Genomic DNA, 23,114 nt, shown 5'->3' on the forward strand with positions numbered 1-23,114 from the left:
ATTAATATATAAATTATCCAACACTACTCGATGACAGCTCGTACTAATTAACCTTTGTTTACCATACTGGATAAAGTTAGACAAGACAGATCGATTACTATGTTAGTATATTATTTCCTTAGGTATATCCCAGCAAATATTCCTGGTGGACGTTATTAACGATATGTTTGTATTAGATATGTTAAAACACAAGCATATAAATAGAGCCAAGTACGTGTGCATGAAAATAACAGAAAGAAAAATGGCTCAAGTTAGAGAAGCCATTGATGATCATAATGAGCAGAGAGAAAAAACTGACGTGGACAGTGCGATTAAGAAGGCTGCAGCTGAGACTTTGCCATTTCACAAACTACTGAGTGAAGCAGATTCACTTGACTGGACGCTCATGGCATTGGGGACATTGGGTTCCATTGTCCATGGACTTGCCCAGCCTGTTGGCTATTATCTGCTAGGCAAAGCCCTTGATGCATTTGGAAATAATATTGATGACATTCCAGCTATGGTTAGAGCACTCAACAAGGTATAATCCTTACTGGCATATCCAAAATCATGAACCAGGTGTTCGGACAATATTTAATTGAGAAATTGAAGAAAAATGAATATTCGAAGTTAAAAGTTGAAACAAAAGTATTTAGAGGTGTAAACATACTCAGCTGTTTTGCTTACACTTATTTCAGGTCGTCCCGTTTGTCTGGTATATGGCCTTCGCAACATTTCCTGCTGGAGTGCTGGGTAACTACCTTACTACTATCATACTGAAGTCCAATTAGCAAAACTCAAAATCACAGAGATTTGAAACAGTAGAAACTTAACTCCATAAATTTTGAACTTAAAAAAGTGCTAATGTGAAATATGCAGAGATAGGATGCTGGATGTACGCTAGTCAAAGACAAGTAGCACGTTTGAGACTGAAATTTCTAAGTGCAGTGCTAAGACAGGATATTGGGACATTTGATACAGAGTTAACTAGTGGTAAAGTACTTACAGGCATAGGCAACCACATGTCACTAATACAGGACACCATCGGAGAGAAGGTGCAAAAGCTCATCCTTATAAACATTACTGTTAGTTTCAAAGCACTTAAAAAGTGCTTCCTCATACCTGCACCAGTTGCCTGTCGTACAAAATCAAGTTCAAAGACTGTCCAATAGCAGACGGAAAGTTTGCTTAACAAAAATTACTTATAACATCGTGCACATCCAGAAGTTCATAAATTACAATCTAATATCATCCATTTATACCTAACATTTCTTCTTTTCACGTGACAGTTGGGACATTTTCTATCATGCATTGCAACGTTTGGTTCTGGAGTATTAATTGCATTTGTATCCTGTTGGGAAGTGTCTCTCCTATCCTTACTAGTTGTTCCACTGATAATGGTAACTGGCGCCAGTTATACAAAGAGAATGACTGAGATTTCGACTATAAAAATGGCATACCTTTCAGAGGCCACATCGATGGTAGAAGAGGTGACAAGTTATAGAAATTTCTTCAGTAATAACCTCATGTTATAGCACATAGTCCAATTGTCAATCTTATTTTTTGCAATATCAAACAACAATTTATTCATACTGCATATCTGATGCTCTATGACAGACAATCTCCCAGATCAGAACTGTATTTGCTTTTGTTGGAGAAAATCTATCAATCAAATCCTTCTCAGATTGCATAGAGAGACAAATGAGGATAAGCAAGAAAGAAGCACTTATAAAAGGTGTTGGAACAGGCATGTTCCAGACTATAACTTTCACTTCGTGGGCTCTTATTGTATGGGTGGGAGCTGTTGTTGTAACAGCCAAAAGATCAACAGGAGGAGATGTCATAGCTGCAGTTATGAGTATTCTGTTTGGAGCAATGTAAGAGCAAAAAATTTCATATTCTTCAACAGGCTCTTCATATTATGAAGCAGAAATTCAAGTTCCTTAGAAACAGAAACCAGGTGAGTTTTTTCTTTTTCTTTTTCAAATTGCAGATCACTTACGTATGCAGCACCAGATATACAAATCTTCAATCAAGCAAAAGCAGCAGGAAAGGAAGTTTTCCAGATGATCGACAGAAAACCCACAATAAATGCCGACTTCGGAGGGATGACATCTGAAGTAATTGATGGCAACATCAACATACGGGATGTACACTTTGCTTATCCATCACGGCAGGATAAGTTAGTTCTTCAAGGGTTTACTTTGTCAATTCCAGCAGGAAAAGTAGTGGCACTTGTTGGAAGTAGCGGGTGTGGTAAAAGCACCATCATTTCACTACTAATGAGATTTTATGATCCCATGAGAGGTTGGTCAAATATTCATTATTAATCATTACTCTTAGATGCTGAATTTGCAGAAGCATCTGACAAAAGAAAGTTTCACATGAAAATTTCTAAAAGTTTTCATAATATACTGCATCAATCAAATACAATACGTAAATTACACAAAAATCCAAAAACTCATTCAGTATGAAAACCATCAGGTGATATTCTCCTTGACAATCACAACATCAAAGATCTTGATTTGAAGTTTCTTAGGAGAAACATAGGAGTAGTTTCCCAGGAGCCATCTCTATTCGCTGGCAGCATCAAAGACAACATTAAGATGGGAAACATTGACGCAAATGATCAGCAGATTGAAAGAGCTGCTTTGTTGGCAAATGCACATTCTTTCATATCCCAGCTACCAGATCAATATCTAACAGAGGTCAGGCCATTATCATTCATATACATGATCAACTGTTTCATTAGGCTAATTCTAGAAAGGAAAAAAAAGAAATATAGCCGTCTACACAGTTTGTGGTATCCAGTTCCGCATATTTTCAATAGAATAAATGGTAAGATTTTCTACATTCATGAAGTTATGGGCAAAACCATGCAGGAAGGAACAGGCAAATTAATGATATACAACAACAACACACCCAGTCTAATCCCACAAGTGGGTGCAGGGAGGATAGGATGTACGCAGACCTTATCGATAGAGAGGCTATTTCAGACAGACCCTCGGCTCAAAAGAAATTTAACCGATGCAAGAAAGTAAGAAAGGGAAGGGGAGCCTTGGAGTAACTGGTAAAGTTGCTGTCATGTGATCAGGAGGTCACGGGTTCAAGCCTTGGAAACAGCCTCTGGCAGAAATGCAAGGTAAGGCTGCGAACAATACACCCTTGTGATGGGGCCCTTCCCCGGACCCTACCCATAGCGGTAACTTTAGTGCACCAAGCTGCCCTCTTTTTTCAAGAAAGTATGAAAGAAAAAGAGATAACAAAATAGCAATTTACAAAACAAGTGTAGCAACAAATATAATACACATTGGAGAAAAAGAAACTACGTGATACCTAAATCATACTACTAGAAGCACGACAACACTAGACTACCTACTAACCTTCTACCCTAATCCTTGACCTCTATACCTTCCTATCTAAGTCATATCATCAGTCAGCTGAAGTTGTGTCATATATTGTCTAATCACCATTCCCAGTTTATCTTCGGCCTAGCTGTACCTCTCTCAATTCCTGCTACAGCCAACCACTCACACCTCCTAGTCAAAATTAATAATAATCATTATTATTATACTCATTATCTAAGAAATAAGGGTTTTCTGCTTCTCTACCTCTGGTAACAAAAAGAAGACCAAAAGGCGTGTTTCAGGTTGAAAACACCTGGAAAAAAGAAAAAAGTGTGCACACAGCAGTCTTGTACCCGATCCAACGAAGAATGACTTACCTGGATCCTTTTCGAAACATCGAACATAAGATATTGTTGAAGGGAATGAGAACACATTGCTTTCCAACTCCCACAGTAGATATGCTATTAAAGTGAACCAATATAATTCCATGAACACCAATTTCAGCTGCAGCCTGCATGCATTATAATCATTTCCTCAAGAAAGAATTTGTTAAGACCACCTGACAGTGTTGTTGCTAATTCAACTTGCCAGTATAGCACAGAAGGAAAATGAAAGAAGGCAAACAAGAACAGCAGGCTACTATATTCCATATTAAAAGTACTAAGTGACATAAGATGTAACAATTTGATAACAAACAAGGGTTACTCACGTGAGTAAGCCCCTAAGACAGTAAAATGAAAACTAAAGGCAGAATTCAATTAATAATGAAAAAATACTAATTACTACTATAGGAAATCAAGAGACAAATACCCATTGAGGATTCTAAATTCTTCCATCTCTAATAGCTATAATATTTTACTGTTCCTCTGATCCTCTCAGCATGATAGGTCAAAAGGAAGTAGTAATAGTAGTATGATCAAAGTACATCCAAAACTATGTGCTTTTCCTTTTATAGCAAAGCTTCCATGAAAAAACTGAAGCATGCTGAATTAGCTTTCTTGTTAAAATGTCCTACTCTAGGTAGGGCAAAGGGGTCTCCAACTATCAGGTGGACAGAAACAGAGAATTGCAATAGCAAGAGCAATATTAAAAAATCCGCCTATTCTTTTACTTGATGAGGCCACCAGTGCACTTGACACAGAGTCAGAGAAGCAAGTTCAAGAAGCACTTGAAACAGCAGTACAAGGCAGAACAGTCATCTTAATTGCACACAGAATGTCAACTATTGTTAATGCAGACATGATAGCTATTGTTGAGAATGGGAAAGTTGTGGAGACGGGAACACATAATAACCTATTAGATACGAGCACATTCTACAACAGGTTATTTAGCATGCAGAGCATCATGCAAGATTGTCAAACCAGGTCAGATTAAACGCTATATCATATTCATCATTATAAATCAGACTGTTAATTGATTGAAATGAAATACATTTAATTGATAGGTTGGACGCTACAGATACAAAACTTCTTTCCATACAAGAGGATTCATCTCAGGACCATAAGCAACCTGATGATCCCAATGAAAGCAAAAGAGAGCTTAAGGAACTACCTAAGAAGGAGCAGATCCGAAGAAAAGAAACACACCTATTTTTCAGGATCTGGTTTGCCTTGAATGAGAAAGAGATCATAAAGACAACTATTGGCTCATTAGCAGCAGCTTTTGCGGGCATCTCTAAACCTGTTTTTGGGTTCTTCATCATTACAATAGGAGTTGCATATTATCATCCAGATTCAAAGGAGAAAGTAGCTCTGTATGCAGCAATATTTGCCTCAATCGGAGTGATTTCTTTGTTTGCTCACACTTTACAACATTACTTATTTGGAGTAATTGGTGAAAAGGCCATGACAAATCTAAGGCAAGCTTTGTACACAGGTATCTTACTTATACATTCTTTGAAAATTAGATCCATCAATTTATGTTTCTTTTTTCTTCCATTTTCTCCTTTCTCTCTGCCTATTTGACATTCAGTTTTGACTCGTGCAAAAGAATTTCTTTCACCAATATAAAAGTTGATGCTTATTATATTTCAAAAACTGTTTGCAGCCACACTACGAAATGAATTAGCTTGGTTTGAAAAGCCCGAAAATAGTATTGGATCACTTACATCAAGGATAGCCAGTGACACATCCACAGTCAAGATCATAATATCTGATCGCATGTCTATCATTGTCCAGTGCATTTCGTCCATAGTGATTGCAACAACTGTAAGCATGAAAGTCAATTGGAGAATGGGTCTCGTAGCCTGGGCGGTGATGCCATGCCACTTCATAGGAGGCCTCATTCAAGCAAAGTCAGCTAAAGGATTTTCTGGTGATAGTGGTCTAGCACATTCCGAACTTGTTGCCCTAGCTTCTGAATCTGCAACTAATATAAAAACGGTTGCATCTTTTTGCCACGAAGAACAGATACTTGAGAAGGCCAAACTCTCCTTAAAGAGACCACTTAGGAAAGGCAAGTCAGAAAGCATCAAATTTGGAATTATTCAAGGCATCTCTCTCTTGTTGTGGAACATAGCTCATGCAGTTGCCTTATGGTACACAACCATTCTTGTTGACAGGAATCAAGCCAGCTTTGAGGATGGGATAAGGGCATACCAGATATTTTCCCTCACGGTACCCTCAATTACAGAACTATGGACACTGATACCCACTGTAATATCAGCCATAGATGTACTAAAACCTGTATTCCAAATCCTCGACCGGAGCACAGAAATTGTACCAGACATGCCAGATACTTCAAAACCCGAAAACATCAAAGGAGAAATTGAGTTCCTACGTGTCCAGTTTTGTTACCCATCAAGACCAGAAGTAACAGTTCTCAACAATTTCAGTCTACAAATTGAAGCCGGATTAAAGGTGGCACTTGTTGGAGAAAGTGGAGCTGGAAAATCTTCAATTGTTGCGTTGTTACTGAGATTCTATGATACGAATCAGGGAAAAGTTCTGATTGATGGTAAGGATATAAGAGATTACAATCTTAGAAAGTTGAGGGCACAGATTGGATTGGTACAGCAGGAGCCACTCCTGTTTAGCTGCTCAATTAGAGAAAATATCTGCTACGGGAGTGAAACGGCATCAGAAGCTGAGATAGTGGAAGTATCAAGGTCAGCAAACATACATGAGTTTATAAGTAACTTGCCTGACGGATACAACACTCTTGTTGGGGAGAAGGGTTCTCAACTTTCTGGGGGGCAAAAACAGCGAGTAGCAATAGCAAGGGCCTTGCTCAAAAAGCCAAGAATAATGCTGTTGGATGAAGCAACAAGTGCCTTAGATACCGAGTCTGAAAGGGCAGTGGTGAGTGCACTGGAATCAATGAAACTAAACAGATCCGGGGGCACAAAAGTGACACAGATGACAGTAGCTCACAGGCTTTCCACAGTGATAAATTCAGATACTATTGTTGTTATGGACAAAGGTAAGATTGTGGAAAAGGGTAGTCACTCAAACCTGATGGCAGAACCAGAAGGCGTTTATTCAAGACTTGTTAGGCTCCAAAGTATAGAGAAATAGATTTGATGCATGCTGATAATTGCATAAAAGAAAAGAGTAAGGGTAGGGTTCACCTCATGTAAGCTATTCATTTGTTAGTTGTCACACTGTTGCATTTGGTGAAGAAAAATATACAAGATAGGGCCAGTATGGGATTGATAGGTGTTGAATTATTTAATTAGCTTCAAAGAGAATGAGTGTTATCAAGAGCAAAAAGTGCGAAAAAACTCTATTTAGAGGAATGCAACCAAGAATCTGTCTTACAACAGACACATGGACATCGGTGCAAAGGTCAGTTGAAGCTTTAAGCGCAAATAAAGTGTGGCTTTAACGAAAAAGGTGCAAAGGGAGCAAAAAATACAAAGGTGTATGTTTAGTCCAAGAGTAATAATTATAAGCATTAATAGCAATTTAGCAAATATATGAAGAAAGAAATTGCAAAAAAATACGATAAAGTTAAACATGAATTGTTCAATGTCGCCTCTTCAGAAGAGGCTCATTGACAAGGAAAAGTATGCCTTAGAACCTTGATGACAACACTGAAGCGCATATTAAGTGAGGCAAAGCACTCAACACATTTTGAGTGTTGCTTCAGGGCTTAAGAGTGCCTTTGACAGCATTGAATAGAACTTTCCTAGGTGAATTAGCCAAGTCAGTTCCAGAGACTGCAACTCCCTAAACAAAAGAGTCTGGAAACTTGCCGAGGGCCTGTGCACCCCCGGGATTAGTCGGGGCTCGAAGAGTCTTGGACACCCGGTGCAAGTCAAAAAAAAAAGGGGAGACTGGAAACTCTGACAAGTTTCCAAGGTACCTTAAACAAACGAGATTGCAAATTCTCTGATGAGTTCCAGAGTCTGCAATTCCCTTCAATGAATGGCAAAATTTCAGCGCAAAATTTCAGCAATCATAGCCAAGTCAAGGATCAAGAAGAAGGCTGAGACCTGTGTGTTGGACCTGATTTTCTCGTTAATAGTCCATTGACTGATCCGGAACTAGGGACCTTAATACACACCTTCATACAAACTTCCACCTCCCAAACCTTTTTTCATTTTAACAGATGAAGGAGCTTAGTGTCACAATAGCTAATATTTGCAGAAAACATATAGTAAAATAGTTAACCTATGTTTCATCTCCAAAATGACAAGAGTACACAGAATTGATACATGCAAGCTAAGAGCACCCTTCTAAAATATCTGTCTGAAATTTAAGTTGGATATTGTACATCCTTTAGATCTTGAGACTAAACTTCAACACGGACGCTGTGTAGATACTTTAGGTTTTCAATCTCCTCCCCAGAGGCAATTCCAGGATCAAGAAAGCATAACTGCAAGATAAATAGTACATTATTGGTAACTCAACATAGGAAAATCAATTAAATGCCATAAGGTTGAAATGCAGTATAACCTGATACAATGGCTTCTTTAGAGTGTGGACGCCTCTTTTTATTAGCTTTTGCCAACCGAAGTTTCCTTTGAGAGATTTTGCCAGGGATTCTGTTGTCTGAGACAAGGTATGGTGGAACTCTGGTAAGAAATCTAGAGATATTATAAATGATTTATCTTAAAAGTGACATGACCCTGCAGCAGGACAGTTAATTTGATATTTTGACAAAATGTATGAGTAAAAATAACAATAAAACTCAGAAGTCATCAAAAAAAATACTTGATAAGGAGAAGTTCTAAAAAAAATTCCCTAACTTGAAAGGGAATTAATAGCTTTGAAATGAACAGCCTTGTCAGATTTCTTTTCAACATCTCAACAAGAACAGGGTGTGATACGGGCACGACTATGAAGATCGATGAGTGTGCAAGTGTGACAAGAGGCCATCCAATGAAGTGCAATGCTAAAGTGGGAGGAGGACCAAAATGCACACTAAAACCGCCCCACTCTACACTAGAGAGGCGCCCCTTAGTCATTAAGGGTCTTTTGGACAATTCACTTTGTTATGTAATAGACTATATATAGTTTAGTATTACGGGTTTCATTCCTTAGTTGATTATTGTTGTAAGTCTTGAACTTTGAAACACCAAGTCCCCTCTTCAATTGAGGCAAAACCGAAATTAGGTATACACTCCTTTGTCAATCTATCTATCCACTTTATCTATTGAAATCGTCTCTTGTTGTGTTTTGTGTTCTCTTGCCGTTTTTAGTGTCTTGTTCTTGTGGACTGTTTTGAGGCTTCTTAGACCGTTTGATATCAGTTGGTATCAGAGCTAAGGCTGGTTTTGTTAATTTTGGGCTTGGTTAGTTGAAAAATAAAAATAAAAAGTGTTCTAAGTGTTGGTGTTCTTAGCCGAAGTGTTCTTGTTGTTGTTGTTGTGTTTGGCCGAGATTAGTGTCTAGATCTAGGCATGTTTTGCTTGTCTTAGTTGTTTCTAGTGATAGTTTTGTTTCTCTCTAACACTTTTGAGTCAAAAAATCAAGTTCTTGAGCTAAGTTTCAAGTGTTGTTGAAGGTTATGGACGGCTAGTGGTGTTGTTGTTCTTATTGTTCTTGAAGTTGTGTTGAAGGAGTGTTTTCAAAAGGTGTTGTTTGATCTTGAAAACAAGAGAAGAAGAGTAGACTTCTTGTTTGTCTTGGAAACATTTCCAAGACAACACCAATATAGTAAGGAAACAAAAGTCTTGCAAAAGGTGTAGCTACCAAAAAGAAGACCACTTTCCAAAATTGTCCAAAAGAGGAAAGGAGACAAGACTACCAAAAAGGTTGTCTTGCCAAAAGAGTGAAAGTAGTTCAAGACCTTTTTGAATCTTGAAAAGGAAGCCAAAGGTCTTGTTTGTCTCCCTATAGCCGAGATTTGTCTTCCACTAGAACAAAAATTGAACAACTAAGTTTTGGAACAAAATTTTTCAACTTCAACAACATTCCAACGACCAATAGTCAAGTGCCACATCATCATAAGCTCAAGAATTGGAATTCCTAGTTTCTTTTCTTTGTTTTCATCGGTTTCAATCTTGTTGATTCTTATACTAATTGGTAACTAGTAAATACCTACTAAGTTGTAAATTAGTTTTTGAGTACGGTTCTTCTTGTTAGCGTTATTTTTCTGCTTTTCTTGTTTTTGAATAGTAGTATTTCTTGGTTCAAGTGCGAACATTACTTCCTTGAGTCTTCAAACAAAGAATCCACTCCAACCAAGAAGTAGACTTACTCCTCAACTCATCACGAACTACGAGCCGACTTGCAACACTTGTGAAATCAAGTGTAAGACGAACAAGGTGTGTGAGAGTGTGGTGAGGAGTTTGTGAACTAATTTTTTGTTGTTTTTGTAGGTTTGTGTGGTATTGTTGTTGGCGGGTTCAAGGACGTGAATATTGTTGGTTTGTTATGTGTGACGTTGTGGGTTGTTTTGATGTTTTGTTGGACCGTAACTTGAAGGTTTGCTTTAGGTATAATCGTAATGGAACCCGAGGCTTCAACCTCTCAACCCACGATGGACCACAATGCCACTAATGTTATATTGGCTCAGCTTGAAGCCATGTCTCGTGACATTGCTAGAATGAATGCGGGTATTGAAAATTTAAACTCGGACATAGCATCGGTGAAGGGTGAGATGTCGACTATGGGTGGGAGATTGGAGCGACTGGAAATCCAAAGAAGCCGACCTTCTACCCCTCAAAACAACTCACCAATCATTACTCCCGAAACTTTGCACCAAATGTTACATCCACCAAGACAACCGCCACTTACCACAAATCAAACCAACCTTTACTCCCAAGGCCGAGAACATGATAGGCCAATCCACCCTCCGCTTCACCAAGTCCAACAAGAAAGACTTGGGACCCAAATACCACCACCAGACCCGAGCCCTCCCATCCAAACTCCACTTGACCTAAGACCTCACTATCCAAATCCAATCCCGCCGCTACAAGCTCCACTTAACCCAAATAGACCCGCCCATGTTAAGGGGTATGGTAGAGGAGAACAACATGCTGGTTATGAACCGTGTGATGATGCTTACATGAGAGGGGAAGAGATGAGGGGAAGGCAAGGTGATCCAAGAGAAGTTCATGGACGAGAGGGGAGAGTTGGTCATTGCAACCAACAAGGGAACCAAAATCGTGATGTAGGGCTAAATACCATCAAGATGGGGCTTCCAATCTTCAAGAGTGAGAGTGATCCCGAAGAGTTTCTTGCATGGGAATCCGCATGTGAGAGGGTCTTCCAAGTTAATGATCTTACCGAGAAGAAAAGGAGTTGCTATACAATTGCTCATTTTGAAGGTTATGCTACTACGTAGTGGGAGTATGTAAAGCGGTTTGGCAATGTTTTGATAGAGGGGCAGCCCCCTCGATTTCAGTTAAGGTACCTCATGAGACAAAGGTACCTATCCGAAAGTTACCAACAAAAGCTCCTTGCAAAGTTGTATAACTTGAGGCAAGGAAACAAGAACGTCGTGGCTTACTACGATGAGTTCCAACAACTCATTTTGAAACTTGATCACCGAGGGGAGCAAGTAAGCCATGACATTGTTCGATTCAAGGTTGGATTGAATAGGGATATCTCCTCACGATTGACACTTCACAAATTCGACACCATTGATGGCATCTTCCAAGCCACTTTGGAGGTTGAAAGGGAGCTAAAGCCTAAAGGAGAGACCGGGATACAAGTACAAAGGACAATCTCCCTTGGGTTGGCACAAGGACAAGGAGCACTCATTCAATGTCGAACAACATGATGCCAAGGCTGTCCAAGCCAAGAACAAGACCTCCCAAAGGTACCTTAATACAAGATCGACAAAGGAGACACAAAACAAACACCAAAACAGTCCACAAGTTGGAAGAACCGAGGACCCCTTTTGGTGACCACTCTCGGATTCACTACAACAACAACGAAAACACAATAACAACAAGATATTAAGGTGTTCAACACCTCTAAAATCAGCGAGCCAACAAACTAGATTAACAACACAAGCACAAGAACAAGAAGAACACAAAGTCTCGATTTTGGGACACCAAACCCAAGAATGAACAACAACAACAATGAAATAGATAGATAGGTAACTTGACATACAAATGTACAAACCCTATGAACTTAAGTGTATATTAAACACAGACCCAAGAATTCATACAAGTAACACCAAGCTCTACGGTGACCTCAAGGGAACGGGATTCCCAAGCAACCAACGTTTCAAAACTAGAACCAATACAAGTGATATCCACACTTGTTTACAAGAAATCCACCTTGCAAAACTCTCTCTCTAGAGCTCTCAAAATATCATCCAAGTTATGAGAAAATGACCTAACATGTTCTATTTATAGCCTACGTTACAACTTAATACAAAATGATTAGAATGCCCTTAATGAGCCGCCATGGCTAAGGGGTGGTTTTGGAGTGTGCATTTGGGGCGGCTTTGGAGTGTTGGGGACTTGTCCTCTACACTTCAAAGCTTGTTCTGTTGGTCGGGCAGCCCACGAGCTCGAGTCTCAACGTTTTGGTCTACAATCACGATCGTGCTTGTATCATCCTCCCCTTCTTGAAGAGAATTCGACCTCGAATCCGAACCTTGCAAAACAATAGAGGAGACAAAAGAAAACATATTCCTCATAACATGAAGCTTAATGTTAGCACAATCACCAAAAGTATCAAACCATGAGTGCACATTCTACACATGCCGTGGGACTCTAGGGAGAATAGAATACCCTACCAATCACAAAAGAAATAACTTGTCTATCCACTTAAGTGTGACAAGAAACAAAACAAAAGAGATAAAATGCAAACCTTTGGAGCAAAGTACTAGAGCTTGCTCTTGGGTTCTTCATCACCAAAAGGTCAGAGTGGGATCAGGACCTCACCTTCTTCGGGCCAAGCATCATCATGAGGTGTCCTTCTCATCAATCCGCAAGGTACATTAACTTCCCCTTCCTCCACCACCCTCTCGGCTTCATCATCTCCATCATCTCTTGAGGGGTTCTCTCACTAACATCAATTTTGGTCACTTTGTCCCCAACAAAGTAAGGATCACCCTCCACCAATACAATGTTTCTTCGGTTTGGGAACTCACTAGCTTTGTGACGCCAACCTTGACATTTAAAACAAACAATACCCTTAGGATTAAGAGTGGAAGAACTAGTACCTTCAAGCCATGGGGTCTTTTGGAGTGCTTTATCAAATGGTTTCTTCTCTAAGGGCTTGTAGAGCTTGTTCCACCCGAAGTTCTTCTTGTCAAGATTGTGCCTTTCAACTTCAATGGTTGCTTCTACAAGGTCCTCAAGTCGGTCAAATTTGTGGGCAACTAGTTGAGAAACAACTTCATAGCACAAGCCACCCTTGAACCGAGCTAGGCAATGATTCGAAGGTTCGACAATATCAAGACGTAGGATCAAGTTTTGAAACTCATCATAATACTCCTCCACATTTCTATCTCCTTGCCTCAAGTTGTAGTGCTTTGTTAGTTGCTCTTCTTTGTACCTTTCCGTGACATATCTCTCCCTCATAAGAAATTTCAATTCATCCCAATCCGGAAGGTCAAGATTGTCATTCCTTGCCCGTTGCAACCGCTTTGTCTCCCACCAAGTAGATGCATAACCTTCAAATTGAGCAATGGCATGTGCGGCTTTCTTTTAGGAAGTTAACTCGTTGAGTTGGCAAATCCGATTACATTGTAACTCCCAATCAAGATAGAGAGATGGATCACTGGTCCCTTTGAAAGAAGGAAGAGTGATCTTAATCGAATTTAGGCCCGTGTCTCTACCCACATTGCCTCCTTGGTCCACTAGACCTTCTTGAACATGAGGTTGGTGTCCCAAGCTGCCCCTACCATGAGGAGCCAGTCCAACTCTTCCCCCTTGGCCTCTATGTCCCCCGCCATAAGCTCCTTTTCTATTACGCAAAAATTCCGCAAAGAGAGCTGCTTCATCTAACCCCTCACCACTATAAGGACCCTCACCTTCCACATCATCAGTTTAGATTGGTTGGTTTTGGTTTAGTGGTGCTCTCGGCATATCAAGGGGGTCTCGAATTGGAGCTTCTTGATGGACTTGACTTCGATTGTTTGGATAAGTAGGGAATGGTGGATGGGTTCATGGGTTGGTCTAGGTGGATTGAACAATTGGTGAAGTGTATCCGGGGTGGTAGCATGTCCACTAGTCGAGGCATGGTAGTGCTTGGGACTTGAATGGTTGGAATCTAAACGAACTTCCAATGTATCCACTCTCCTTGAAAAGGAACCCTCCATCCTGTCCATCCTCTCTACTCGACCACTAAGATCATGTTTCACGGTCATTATGGCTGCCAACAAAGCATCCATGGTTACCTCTCTCGGGGCCCTTGGACTACCCCATCGTACCTAATAAGAAAGACTAAACAAAACACAAACAATAACAAGTTAAAGGTTAGCAAAAATCACCCTCACTAACTCTCAAGCTCACACTTTTTCAAGTATCACTCAATTGGTCTCACAAGTGTTGGTACACCGTTTTTACTCCAATGAAGTTACTTGGTCCTACTTGCGGCTTAAGGTCGGAATGGATTTTTGTTTACAACGACTCAAAAAAAAAGTTCGTACGTACTTGAATCAAAAAGCTACAACAAGTTTCAAAAAGATGAAAGCACACAAAGAAACGTAGACACGAATAAACGGACCCAAAACTAATTTACAAGCTAGTAGGAATTTACTAGGTTGTCAATTAGTGTTTGAACCAATAAACAAAACTAAGAAACAATAAATTAGAAAATAATATTCCAAGTTTGAGCTCAAATTAATGTGTGAACAGTAAAGTGGGTAACGTGTCACCCCCTAATTGGCCGACTTTCAACAAATTTTAATTATCAATTTTGATGTTCTTGGTTCTTCACAATTTGGAATGGATGAAATTGGTTTTGGAGGGAAAGTGTAAGTCCTAGAACCTTTTTCAATTTCAATATTCAAAAGATGTGACTTTGACATGTACGATTCCCACAAAACAAGGCCCTTGAATTAGGGAAAGTGGTTGAAAAAGTTGTGGTCAAGTAAAGAGTGATGTGATAAAGTCTTTCACCAATAAGTCTTGCAACTTTATATTCCACCTTTTTAGATCTATTAGGCACTTTATGTTGGTCAAGATAAGAGAGAGGTGAGAACAACAAGATCACAACAACAATTTTCAAGAAAAATAACAACATCAACAACGTCCCACTCCAATTTTTTTTTTTTTACAACATCACAATATACGCCTACCTTTCAAGTTCACAACAACATGGTCAACCTTTTTTTTTAAGCTCAAACTTTAGATATAGACACTTTTAGTGTTGGTGAGAAAGAAACCAACACTTGAAACACTCTAAACAAACAAAATGACCACAAGAGCACAACTCTCGGCCAAGAACACAACTTTCTTTTTTTGTTTTTTGTGGAATGTTTTGGTGTTTGTTTTGTGTCTCCTTTGTCGATCTTGTATCAGGACCCCTTTTGGTGACCACTCTCGGACTCACTAGAACAACAACGAAAACACAATAACAAGAAGATATTAAGGTGTTCAACACCTCCAAAATCAGCGAGCGAATAAACTAGATTAACAACACAAGCACAAGAACAAGAAGAACACAAAGTCTCGGTTTTGGGACACCAAACCCGAGAATGAACAACAATGAAATAGATAGATAAATAGATAGATAGATAGATAGGTAACTTGACATACAAATGTACAAACCCTATGAATCTAAGTGTATATTAAACACAAAGACCCAAGAATTCATACAAGTAATACCAAGCTCTACGATGACCTCAAAGGAACGGGATTCCCAAGCAACCAACGTTTCAAAACTAGCACCAACACAAGTGATATCTACACTTGTTTACAAGGAATCCACCTTGCAAGACTCTTTCTCTAGAGCTCTCAAAATATCATCAAATTTATGAGAAAATGACCTAACATGTTCTATTTACAACTTAATACAAAATAACTAGAATGCCCTAAATGAGCAATGGTGAAGGGGAGGTCTTGGAGTGTGCATTTGGGGCGGTTTTGGAGTTTTGGGGACTTGTCCTCTACACCAGCCCACGAGCTCGAGTCTCAACGTTTTGGTCACCAATCACGATCGTGCTTGTATCATACCCTCCAAGAAACGAAGGTCAACCGCACTACTCTTCTCATTCTAAGGGCTTTCAATGTTTTAAATGTCAAGGTTGGGGACACAAGGCTAGTGAGTGTCCAAACAAGAGAAATGTGGTCCTAAGGGAGGGGAAATTATACTTTTTTGGAGAGGAGGTAAGACTTGAATCGAATGAGATTGATGAACAATCTCAAGATGGAGAGAAGGGAAAAGTCGAGGGGTCAAAGGAAGGAGGTGAGGAAGATGTTTGGCCGTGTGATGGTGAACTTGAAGTTCTATGTTTGGTGGTGAGAAGAGCCATGATTAGTAAGGCTTTGGTTGATCCTAGTCAAAGGGAGAACCTTTTTAACACCAATGCCTTTTTAAGGGAGTTGTGTGCTCTATGATCATTGATAGAGGTAGTTGTGCCAATATTGCTAGTAGTACTTTGGTTGACGTCTTGAAGTTGCCCACAATCCCTCATAATAGTCCATACAAGCTTCAATGGTTGAATAAGTGTGGGGAGTTAACGGTAATCCGACAAGTGATGATATGGTTTAAGGTAGACAACTACCTTGACGAGGTGTTTTGTGATGTTATTCCTATGCAAGCGTGTCATTTATTGTTGGGGAGACCATGGCAATATGATAGAGCTACCGTGCATGATGGAAGAACCAATAGGTACACTTTTGAGCTCCATGGCCAAAGATATACACTCCACCCTCTCTCACCGTTACAAGTGACTAAAGTTCATCAACAAGTGAGGGAGTTGGAGGAGAAGAGGAAGAAGGGAAGGAGAGGGAAAACCGAGTGTAAATAGTGAAGAAGGGTTAGCAGCAATGGTTCAAGGAGGAAAGAAGTCTCAACTTGTGGGACTTACCCACAAGGCTCCCTTATTTCTCACTAACAAAGGTACTAGCATTTTGCCTAGTACCGTCTTTTCTTGTGTGCCGATTCATGATCATGTGCTTCCTAAGGAGGATACCAACAGGATGACTTACCAACACATGCTTGATGATCTCAAGGAGCCCTTGGCTACGCATCCAAGCTTTGGGACAGAATATGAAGGCTTGATTCAAAGAAGAAGCCTTGAAGGTGATGAACCCGTGAATTTGAGGCCAAATTCCTTTTAAGATGGAGAGGATGATACGGGCATGACTACGAAGATCGATGAGTGTGCAAGTGTGACAAGAGGCCATCCAATGAAGTGCAACGCTAAAGTGTGAGGAGGACTAAAATGCACACTAAAGCCGCCCCACTCTACACTAGAGAGGCGCCCCTTAGTCATTAAGGGTCTTTTGGACAATTCACTTTGTTATGTAATAGACTATATATAGTTTAGTATTAGGGTTTTCATTCCTTGGTTGATTATTGTTGTAAGTCTTGAAATTTGAAACACCAAGTCCTCTCTTCAATTGATGCAAAATCGAAATTAGGTCACAAGTGTGGATATCACTTGTGTTGCAATTGTGGGCTTGAAATGTTGGTGCTAGAGGAGGTAACGTTCCTCTTGTGTCTTCGTAGGAGATTGGTGATAGTTTGTGTAGGTTGTAAGGGTCCTTAGGTTTGACATATCTTAGGGTTCTTATAGTCTATACACTCCTTTGTCAATCTATCTATCCACTTTATCTATTGAAATCGTCTCTTGTTGTGTTTTGTGTTCTCTTGCCATTTTTAGCGTCTTGTTCTTGTGGACTGTTTTGTGCGAGTTGTGCACTGTTTTGAGGCTTCTTAGGACTGTTTGGTATCAGGGTGGGAGGAGAAACAAAAAAAATTTGATAACTACAATGACTATCCCATACGTCAGGCATCCCAAATGATGTTTTAACCATAAGCGATGAGAACTAACAAAAAAGGAAACAGATTGTACCAAGTTGATGGAGATCCTTTTATAAGTGTGCACATTTGTAGCACAACTCCATTTAAGGTGAGCAGCACAATCATAAATCTCTCATTTGTGCTTATCTAGACCACATATTCAATTTAAGATGTACTGGTAATGTAAGAATACCGTAAAAAGTATATTTACTGCAAAACTCTAAAATTCCTTAGAGTCTTAGTTCTGGAACCAATTATACATAAGCAGGCTAAACAATGAAAGCCAATTACCCATAAAGGAACTTATGGAGCATAGGCAACTTTCAGAATCCTCGCCCACCATCTAACATAATATGCTTTTACATCTTCAGTTCATAAAAATAAAAATCACAACGACCATTTACTATGGAAAGGGAGACTACGGATTTCACACACACTTTTCAGGGGATATGACAAACTTGGTCATCAGAAATGAGTCAAAACACCTTTCAAGAAATATGACAGTATAGGGAAGCCATAAAGACTAAAGCAATAACAGAGCTGAAAGACAAGACTTGCTTATGAATGAAATGTGCAAATACTTACATGACTTGGATCCAAGATCAAAAGAGTGTATTGCATCGCTCCATTGCTCTGACATTTAATTTGAATCCCAACAATGGTTCTTGAATGGCCATCATGCTGGAAGTACAATGGCCTGTTTCAATGAAGCTTATAAGAGACCCCATAACCAAAAGAAAATAATGATGAAACATCAAACAAGAGCTTGGTAACCAAGAAAATTTATGCACAAGTAAAGATTATCATATATATTTGGTTAATCAAGGAAATACAGTCGCTAACTAAATTCACTTACGCTTTTTGACTGACTCGGATACCATGATTGCCGGATTTAGTGAATTTATTGTCAGAGAAGTAATTCCACACCCAATCAATGAGTGCCTGCTGGACCTTAGGCTTAACCTTTACATCATACGATGTCGAAACAGCCTCGGATACATCATTTTTCTTTTTGGACAGATATTTATCCATTGGTCCATAAACCTGTGGTGCCATCTTGCCCACACATTTCCCAACTCCACTTGCTCTGATGCCTATCTCACGGCTTACAAAGTCCACTATCCTGGCACGAAGGCCAAATGAACGGAAGAGTGTAGCACATTCTGTTGTTCCAATCCAATTTCTTTTGCCATAAATTGCTTTATCAAAGTCTTCTGAGCCCTGTTTATCAAAGCCTCTTTCCCAAGCAATTTCAAGCCATCTTTGGAGTGAAAGGATGTCAGGTACAAACCCAGAACCTGCATACAAGACCGCCCTTGCTTCTTGCCGTTGCTTAAGCAAGTGAGAACTAAGCATCTGGATATTACGCCAGCCACAACCCCACCCAAAATCCTCTGAAGGGATGCTTTGGAAATGATCAACAAAATCACACAAAATAGTGGTGGTTTTTTCAGTTTCCAACTCTAAACAGTTCCTCAACAAATCCATCAAGCCTTGTCCAATCTGAGGGTGTGTTTCATTGATCTTAACACTAGATAAAATCCCTGGTTTTTCAGTAACACCGTTCACTCCAGGAGAGCAATTTTTGGCCTCAAACTTTGAAGAACTACTCTCCTGATTCTTTCGAGAACTAGTTTCACATTGCATGACATCATCAACCTGACAATCAGGTACGCAAAGCTTTAGAAAGTTAGAGCTAGCAATAACAAGGATACAACTTTGGAATATCTTTTGTGACCCTCTATCCTGTCTCAATAACTAGTCATTTTGGGGGCTTAAATGTACCAATTTAAAAAGGTCAGAGTATTAGAACATTTTATTAACAAAATTCTAAAGATTTGCAGCCACAAGAGTACCAATTTGACTTCAAAATTCTATGGAGGGAGAAACATTTTTCCTAAAGTTTTGGGGATAAAAAAGAATAACTTCAACGAGATAACACAGGAAAAAGTTAAGCTAGAATCTGAAGCACTAATTAAATTTGGAGGAAAGAGAACCTTCAAAATCTAACTATACAAGACTTGCAAAATATCTCCAATACTTGAGAAAATCCTTAACAAACAAAAATATAACTCCTTTGTCACAATTTATGTGGCACACTTTCTTTTTTCGTTTGCCCAAAAAAGAAAGTCATATTTATATACAATCAAACCTCTCTATAGTGGCAGCATTTGTTCGAAGATTTCATGGTTGCTATAGAGAGGTGTCGTTATATATGTATACTATCTTTCAACGTTGAGATCTAATTTACATTATTATAAACAAAAGTATGCAAAATTAGAAAGAGCATGACCATAAAAAAGGCAAACATTAGCAGTCTTTTTCATCATGAAGTTATGAAATAACTAATGTGCACCATTTAAATATAACTTTTTCCTTTAAAATAGATATTTGTACTTAATATTTATTGTGCACATGACATTAATGATGATTACCATAAATATTTTGGTATTTTATTTTGTACTCCCTCCATTTCGTTTTAGTTGGCCCTCTTTCTAAAAATATTTGTTTCAATTTAGTTGTCCCTTTTGATGAAATCAATAGTATTTTACTATGTTTTTCCAATACTACCCTCAACATTAAATGACTAAACAAAGTATATTTACTCAAATTTATATTTTCAAAGCATAATTAATAAGGCCAATTTGGTAAAATAAACCATTAATAAATACTTTCTTAAGAGGAGTGCCAAGTCAAAAAGGGTCAACTATTTTGAAACGGAGGGAGTACATAATAGAGTATATTTTCTTACAAAATATTATTGCATAATATTTGAGTATGCTATTATAGAAAGGTAATTTTATAAAGAGTGTACCGCTATCATAAGCGCCACTACTATTATAGGTAGACTGTCATTATAGAGATTTAAAATAACATGAAAAATCAATTCTGAAGAAATCAGGCCGTTATAGAAAAATATTGTTATAACAAGGTGTCATTATAGAGATTTAAAATAACATGAAAAATCAATTCTGAAGAAATCAGGCCGTTATAGAAAAATATTGTTATAACAAGGTGACGTTATAGAGAGATCTGACCGTATTTCGAAACAATTCAACTTTAAAAGTTTCAAAAAGAAAAGCTTATTCTAGACCACAAGTTTCAAAAGTCTCATTTTTGTCGAAATTCGTTGCAAATCAAATGATGCTACATAAATTGGGGTGGAGGTAGTAATATGAAAGAGGAAAAAGCCCATCCAGCTAGCCATATAATGAAGGGAATCTCTTGAGCTATGCCAGTGTAGAATCATTAATATTCGTGGAAATAACCCCAAAAAAAAGGTCCAAAATCAGGCAAATCATTACAAAGTTGATAAATTTTGAACCAGGAAAATTTATTAGTAGGCGTTTGGCCATGAAACCAAAATAATTTTGTAGCTGTAGTAGTGTTTGGTCATATCTTTTAAATATAAAAGTGAAGTTGGAGCTGGAAAAAAAAAAAAACAAGGGTGCAGCGTAGTGGTTGATGAAGTTGGTTGAGCACCATCAGTTTCCAAGTTCATTTTCTCTTTCCATCTGTATTAAGCCTTGATGGACAGAGTTAATTGTTACCGATTGCTGGTAGGAGTTGGCAGGTATCCTATAGAATTAATCGAGATCAAATCATTACAAAGTTGATAAATTTTGAACTAGGAAAATTTATTAGTAGGCGTTTGGACATGAAAACCAAAATAATTTTGTAGTTGTAGTAGTGTTTGGTTATATCTTTTAAATATAAAAGTGAAGTTGGGGTTGAAAAAAAAAAAACAAGGGTGTAGCGTAGTGGTTGATGAAGTTGGGTTGAGCACCATCAGTTTCCAAGTTCAATTTCTCTTTCCATCTATATTAGCCTTGATGGACAGAGTTAATTGTTATCGGTTGCTAGTAGGAGTTGGCAGTATACAATTAATCGAGATACGTGCGAGTTGGCAGGTATCCTATACAATTAATCGAGATACGCGCAACCTGCCCCATGGTTATTAAAAAAAAAGTTGTAGTTGGAAAAAAGTAAGAACATATTGAGAACTTATTTTTAGTTTTTACAGCCAAACATCATATTTCGAATAAAGTAAAAAAAGTGCATATTTCTGGTGGCCAAACAGGGCCAAAATCACAGAGAAAATACAAAAGAAGAAAAATAATTTAGAGAGAGGTCAGAAAAAGGAATACCGGGATGATAAAAGGTGGAGTTGAAGGAACAAGGGAAATTTGTTGAGCCAATTGGAAGTCTATATCAATGTCTTCATCGTCGAAGTGACTGTTTGCGTGCCTGTATTAATTTTACAACTTTCTCAAAAAGGCTGAGAAATACAGATAATGAATCAAAAAAAAAAAAAAAAAAAAGTGAAGAAGAGAACAAAGTACCTTTCGAGTTCATGGGAGAGAACCGTGAGATTACAAATAGGACAAGCTGACAATTCCGCCATTATTCTGGAGAGAAACCAAACCTTTTCTTTCTCTCTTCTCCTTCCCTCTTTTTCCTCTTTTTATATTAACCTCTTCGCCCTATTAACGGGGCCCACTTTCATGTTTTCTTTCTTGATCACCTATTTTTGAAAAAAGAAATTAGTAGACGTCTGACCAAAATTGGGTTTAGTGATCGGACTGTCCAATCATGAAGGCGTGAAATTAAAGGATTGAAGGGGGGAAGGAATTTCTTCTCCTTTATTTTTGAATTTTATTTGAAAGTAACTTCCTCTTTAATTACATTCCAGGCAAAATAAATTTTAAATTAGTCAATCAAGTTAGAAAGTACTCTTCTCATAAATTACATCCATCCTCTTAAATTAGATCCTACATAAGATAAATTCAAATTAATCAATCAAGTATTATGTTCCTATTAGGAAGTATTTTCCTCTTAAATTGAATCCTATCCAAATTAATCAATCAAGTGTGAATGCTGAACATTGAATGAAAACAAGAAAAACAAGAAAATCAAAACCTCGAAGTCGAGCTTGCCATTAATATACTTTTTCAAAGATGGTTTACGTATTTATTTATATCAGTTTAAAGATTATAAAAAAAAAAAACATTCAAAGCCTGACATAACTGAAAATTTGTATTTCTTGGTTAGCGGGAAACCAAACCAAATTATCCCAAAGTTTAATCCACAAATATTAAACAATACTACTAGAATTACTACATTGGCACACGGCACACCTGTTTTTTTTTCCCCATTTTAAATTCTACTTCTATGTTACATTTCCCTATTTGTTAACTACCTATCATTCTATTTAAAAGTTTCATATTTAAACTAATGAATTTTCAGTATTGCTGTTAATAGTTTAAGCATCATTACGGCATAACATTTCCAAAATACCAGTCAGCCTCGACTTCTTTTTCTTCTAGTTGGATCTATTTCCAAATTACTTGTACTGCTATACCGGAGGATGATAATATTACAGCAAAAAATTCGATTACCGGGAACTTAGCATATTCTTTTAAGATTACTGCTACTTGTTTCTTCGATCTACCAATGTTTCCGA

The 23,114-nt window shown here is 38.3% G+C and overlaps 2 protein-coding genes across 6 annotated transcripts; one reads left to right on the forward strand and one right to left on the reverse strand.

Annotated features, from left to right (window-relative positions):
* The first annotated feature begins 234 nt into the window (after positions 1-234).
* On the forward strand, positions 235-6,993 carry LOC107875780 (ABC transporter B family member 19). 2 transcript variants are annotated; one of them, XM_016722616.2, is made up of 10 exons: positions 235-520; positions 678-732; positions 859-1,034; positions 1,269-1,469; positions 1,597-1,856; positions 1,973-2,286; positions 2,464-2,687; positions 4,347-4,690; positions 4,771-5,201; positions 5,373-6,993. In XM_016722616.2, the coding sequence occupies exons 1-10, from the start codon at positions 242-244 to the stop codon at positions 6,839-6,841; spliced, it is 3,753 nt and encodes a 1,250-aa protein (XP_016578102.2). In that variant the 5' UTR covers positions 235-241; the 3' UTR covers positions 6,842-6,993. The 2 variants fall into 2 exon arrangements, with proteins under 2 accessions (XP_016578102.2, XP_047269946.1); XM_047413990.1 differs by lacking the exon at positions 859-1,034 and having other exon boundaries at positions 437-520; positions 5,373-6,985.
* A 930-nt stretch (positions 6,994-7,923) lies between these two features.
* Positions 7,924-22,386, reverse strand: LOC107875782 (zinc finger-containing ubiquitin peptidase 1). Of its 4 annotated transcripts, none has more exons than XM_016722619.2 (6): positions 21,994-22,386; positions 21,799-21,898; positions 18,507-19,309; positions 18,236-18,347; positions 8,225-8,320; positions 7,924-8,144 (listed from the first exon to the last, which is right to left on the reverse strand). In XM_016722619.2, the coding sequence occupies exons 1-6, from the start codon at positions 22,053-22,055 to the stop codon at positions 8,061-8,063; spliced, it is 1,257 nt and encodes a 418-aa protein (XP_016578105.2). In that variant the 5' UTR covers positions 22,056-22,386; the 3' UTR covers positions 7,924-8,060. The 4 variants fall into 4 exon arrangements, with proteins under 4 accessions (XP_016578105.2, XP_016578106.2, XP_016578107.2 ...); XM_016722620.2 differs by having other exon boundaries at positions 8,106-8,144; positions 8,225-8,355; positions 21,994-22,318; XM_016722621.2 differs by having other exon boundaries at positions 8,106-8,144; positions 8,225-8,343; positions 21,994-22,317.
* Positions 22,387-23,114: the final 728 nt, after the last annotated feature.

Source organism: Capsicum annuum, chromosome 6, assembly GCF_002878395.1.
Source record: "Capsicum annuum cultivar UCD-10X-F1 chromosome 6, UCD10Xv1.1, whole genome shotgun sequence".
In the NCBI taxonomy this organism is placed as follows: Eukaryota; Viridiplantae; Streptophyta; class Magnoliopsida; order Solanales; family Solanaceae; genus Capsicum; species Capsicum annuum.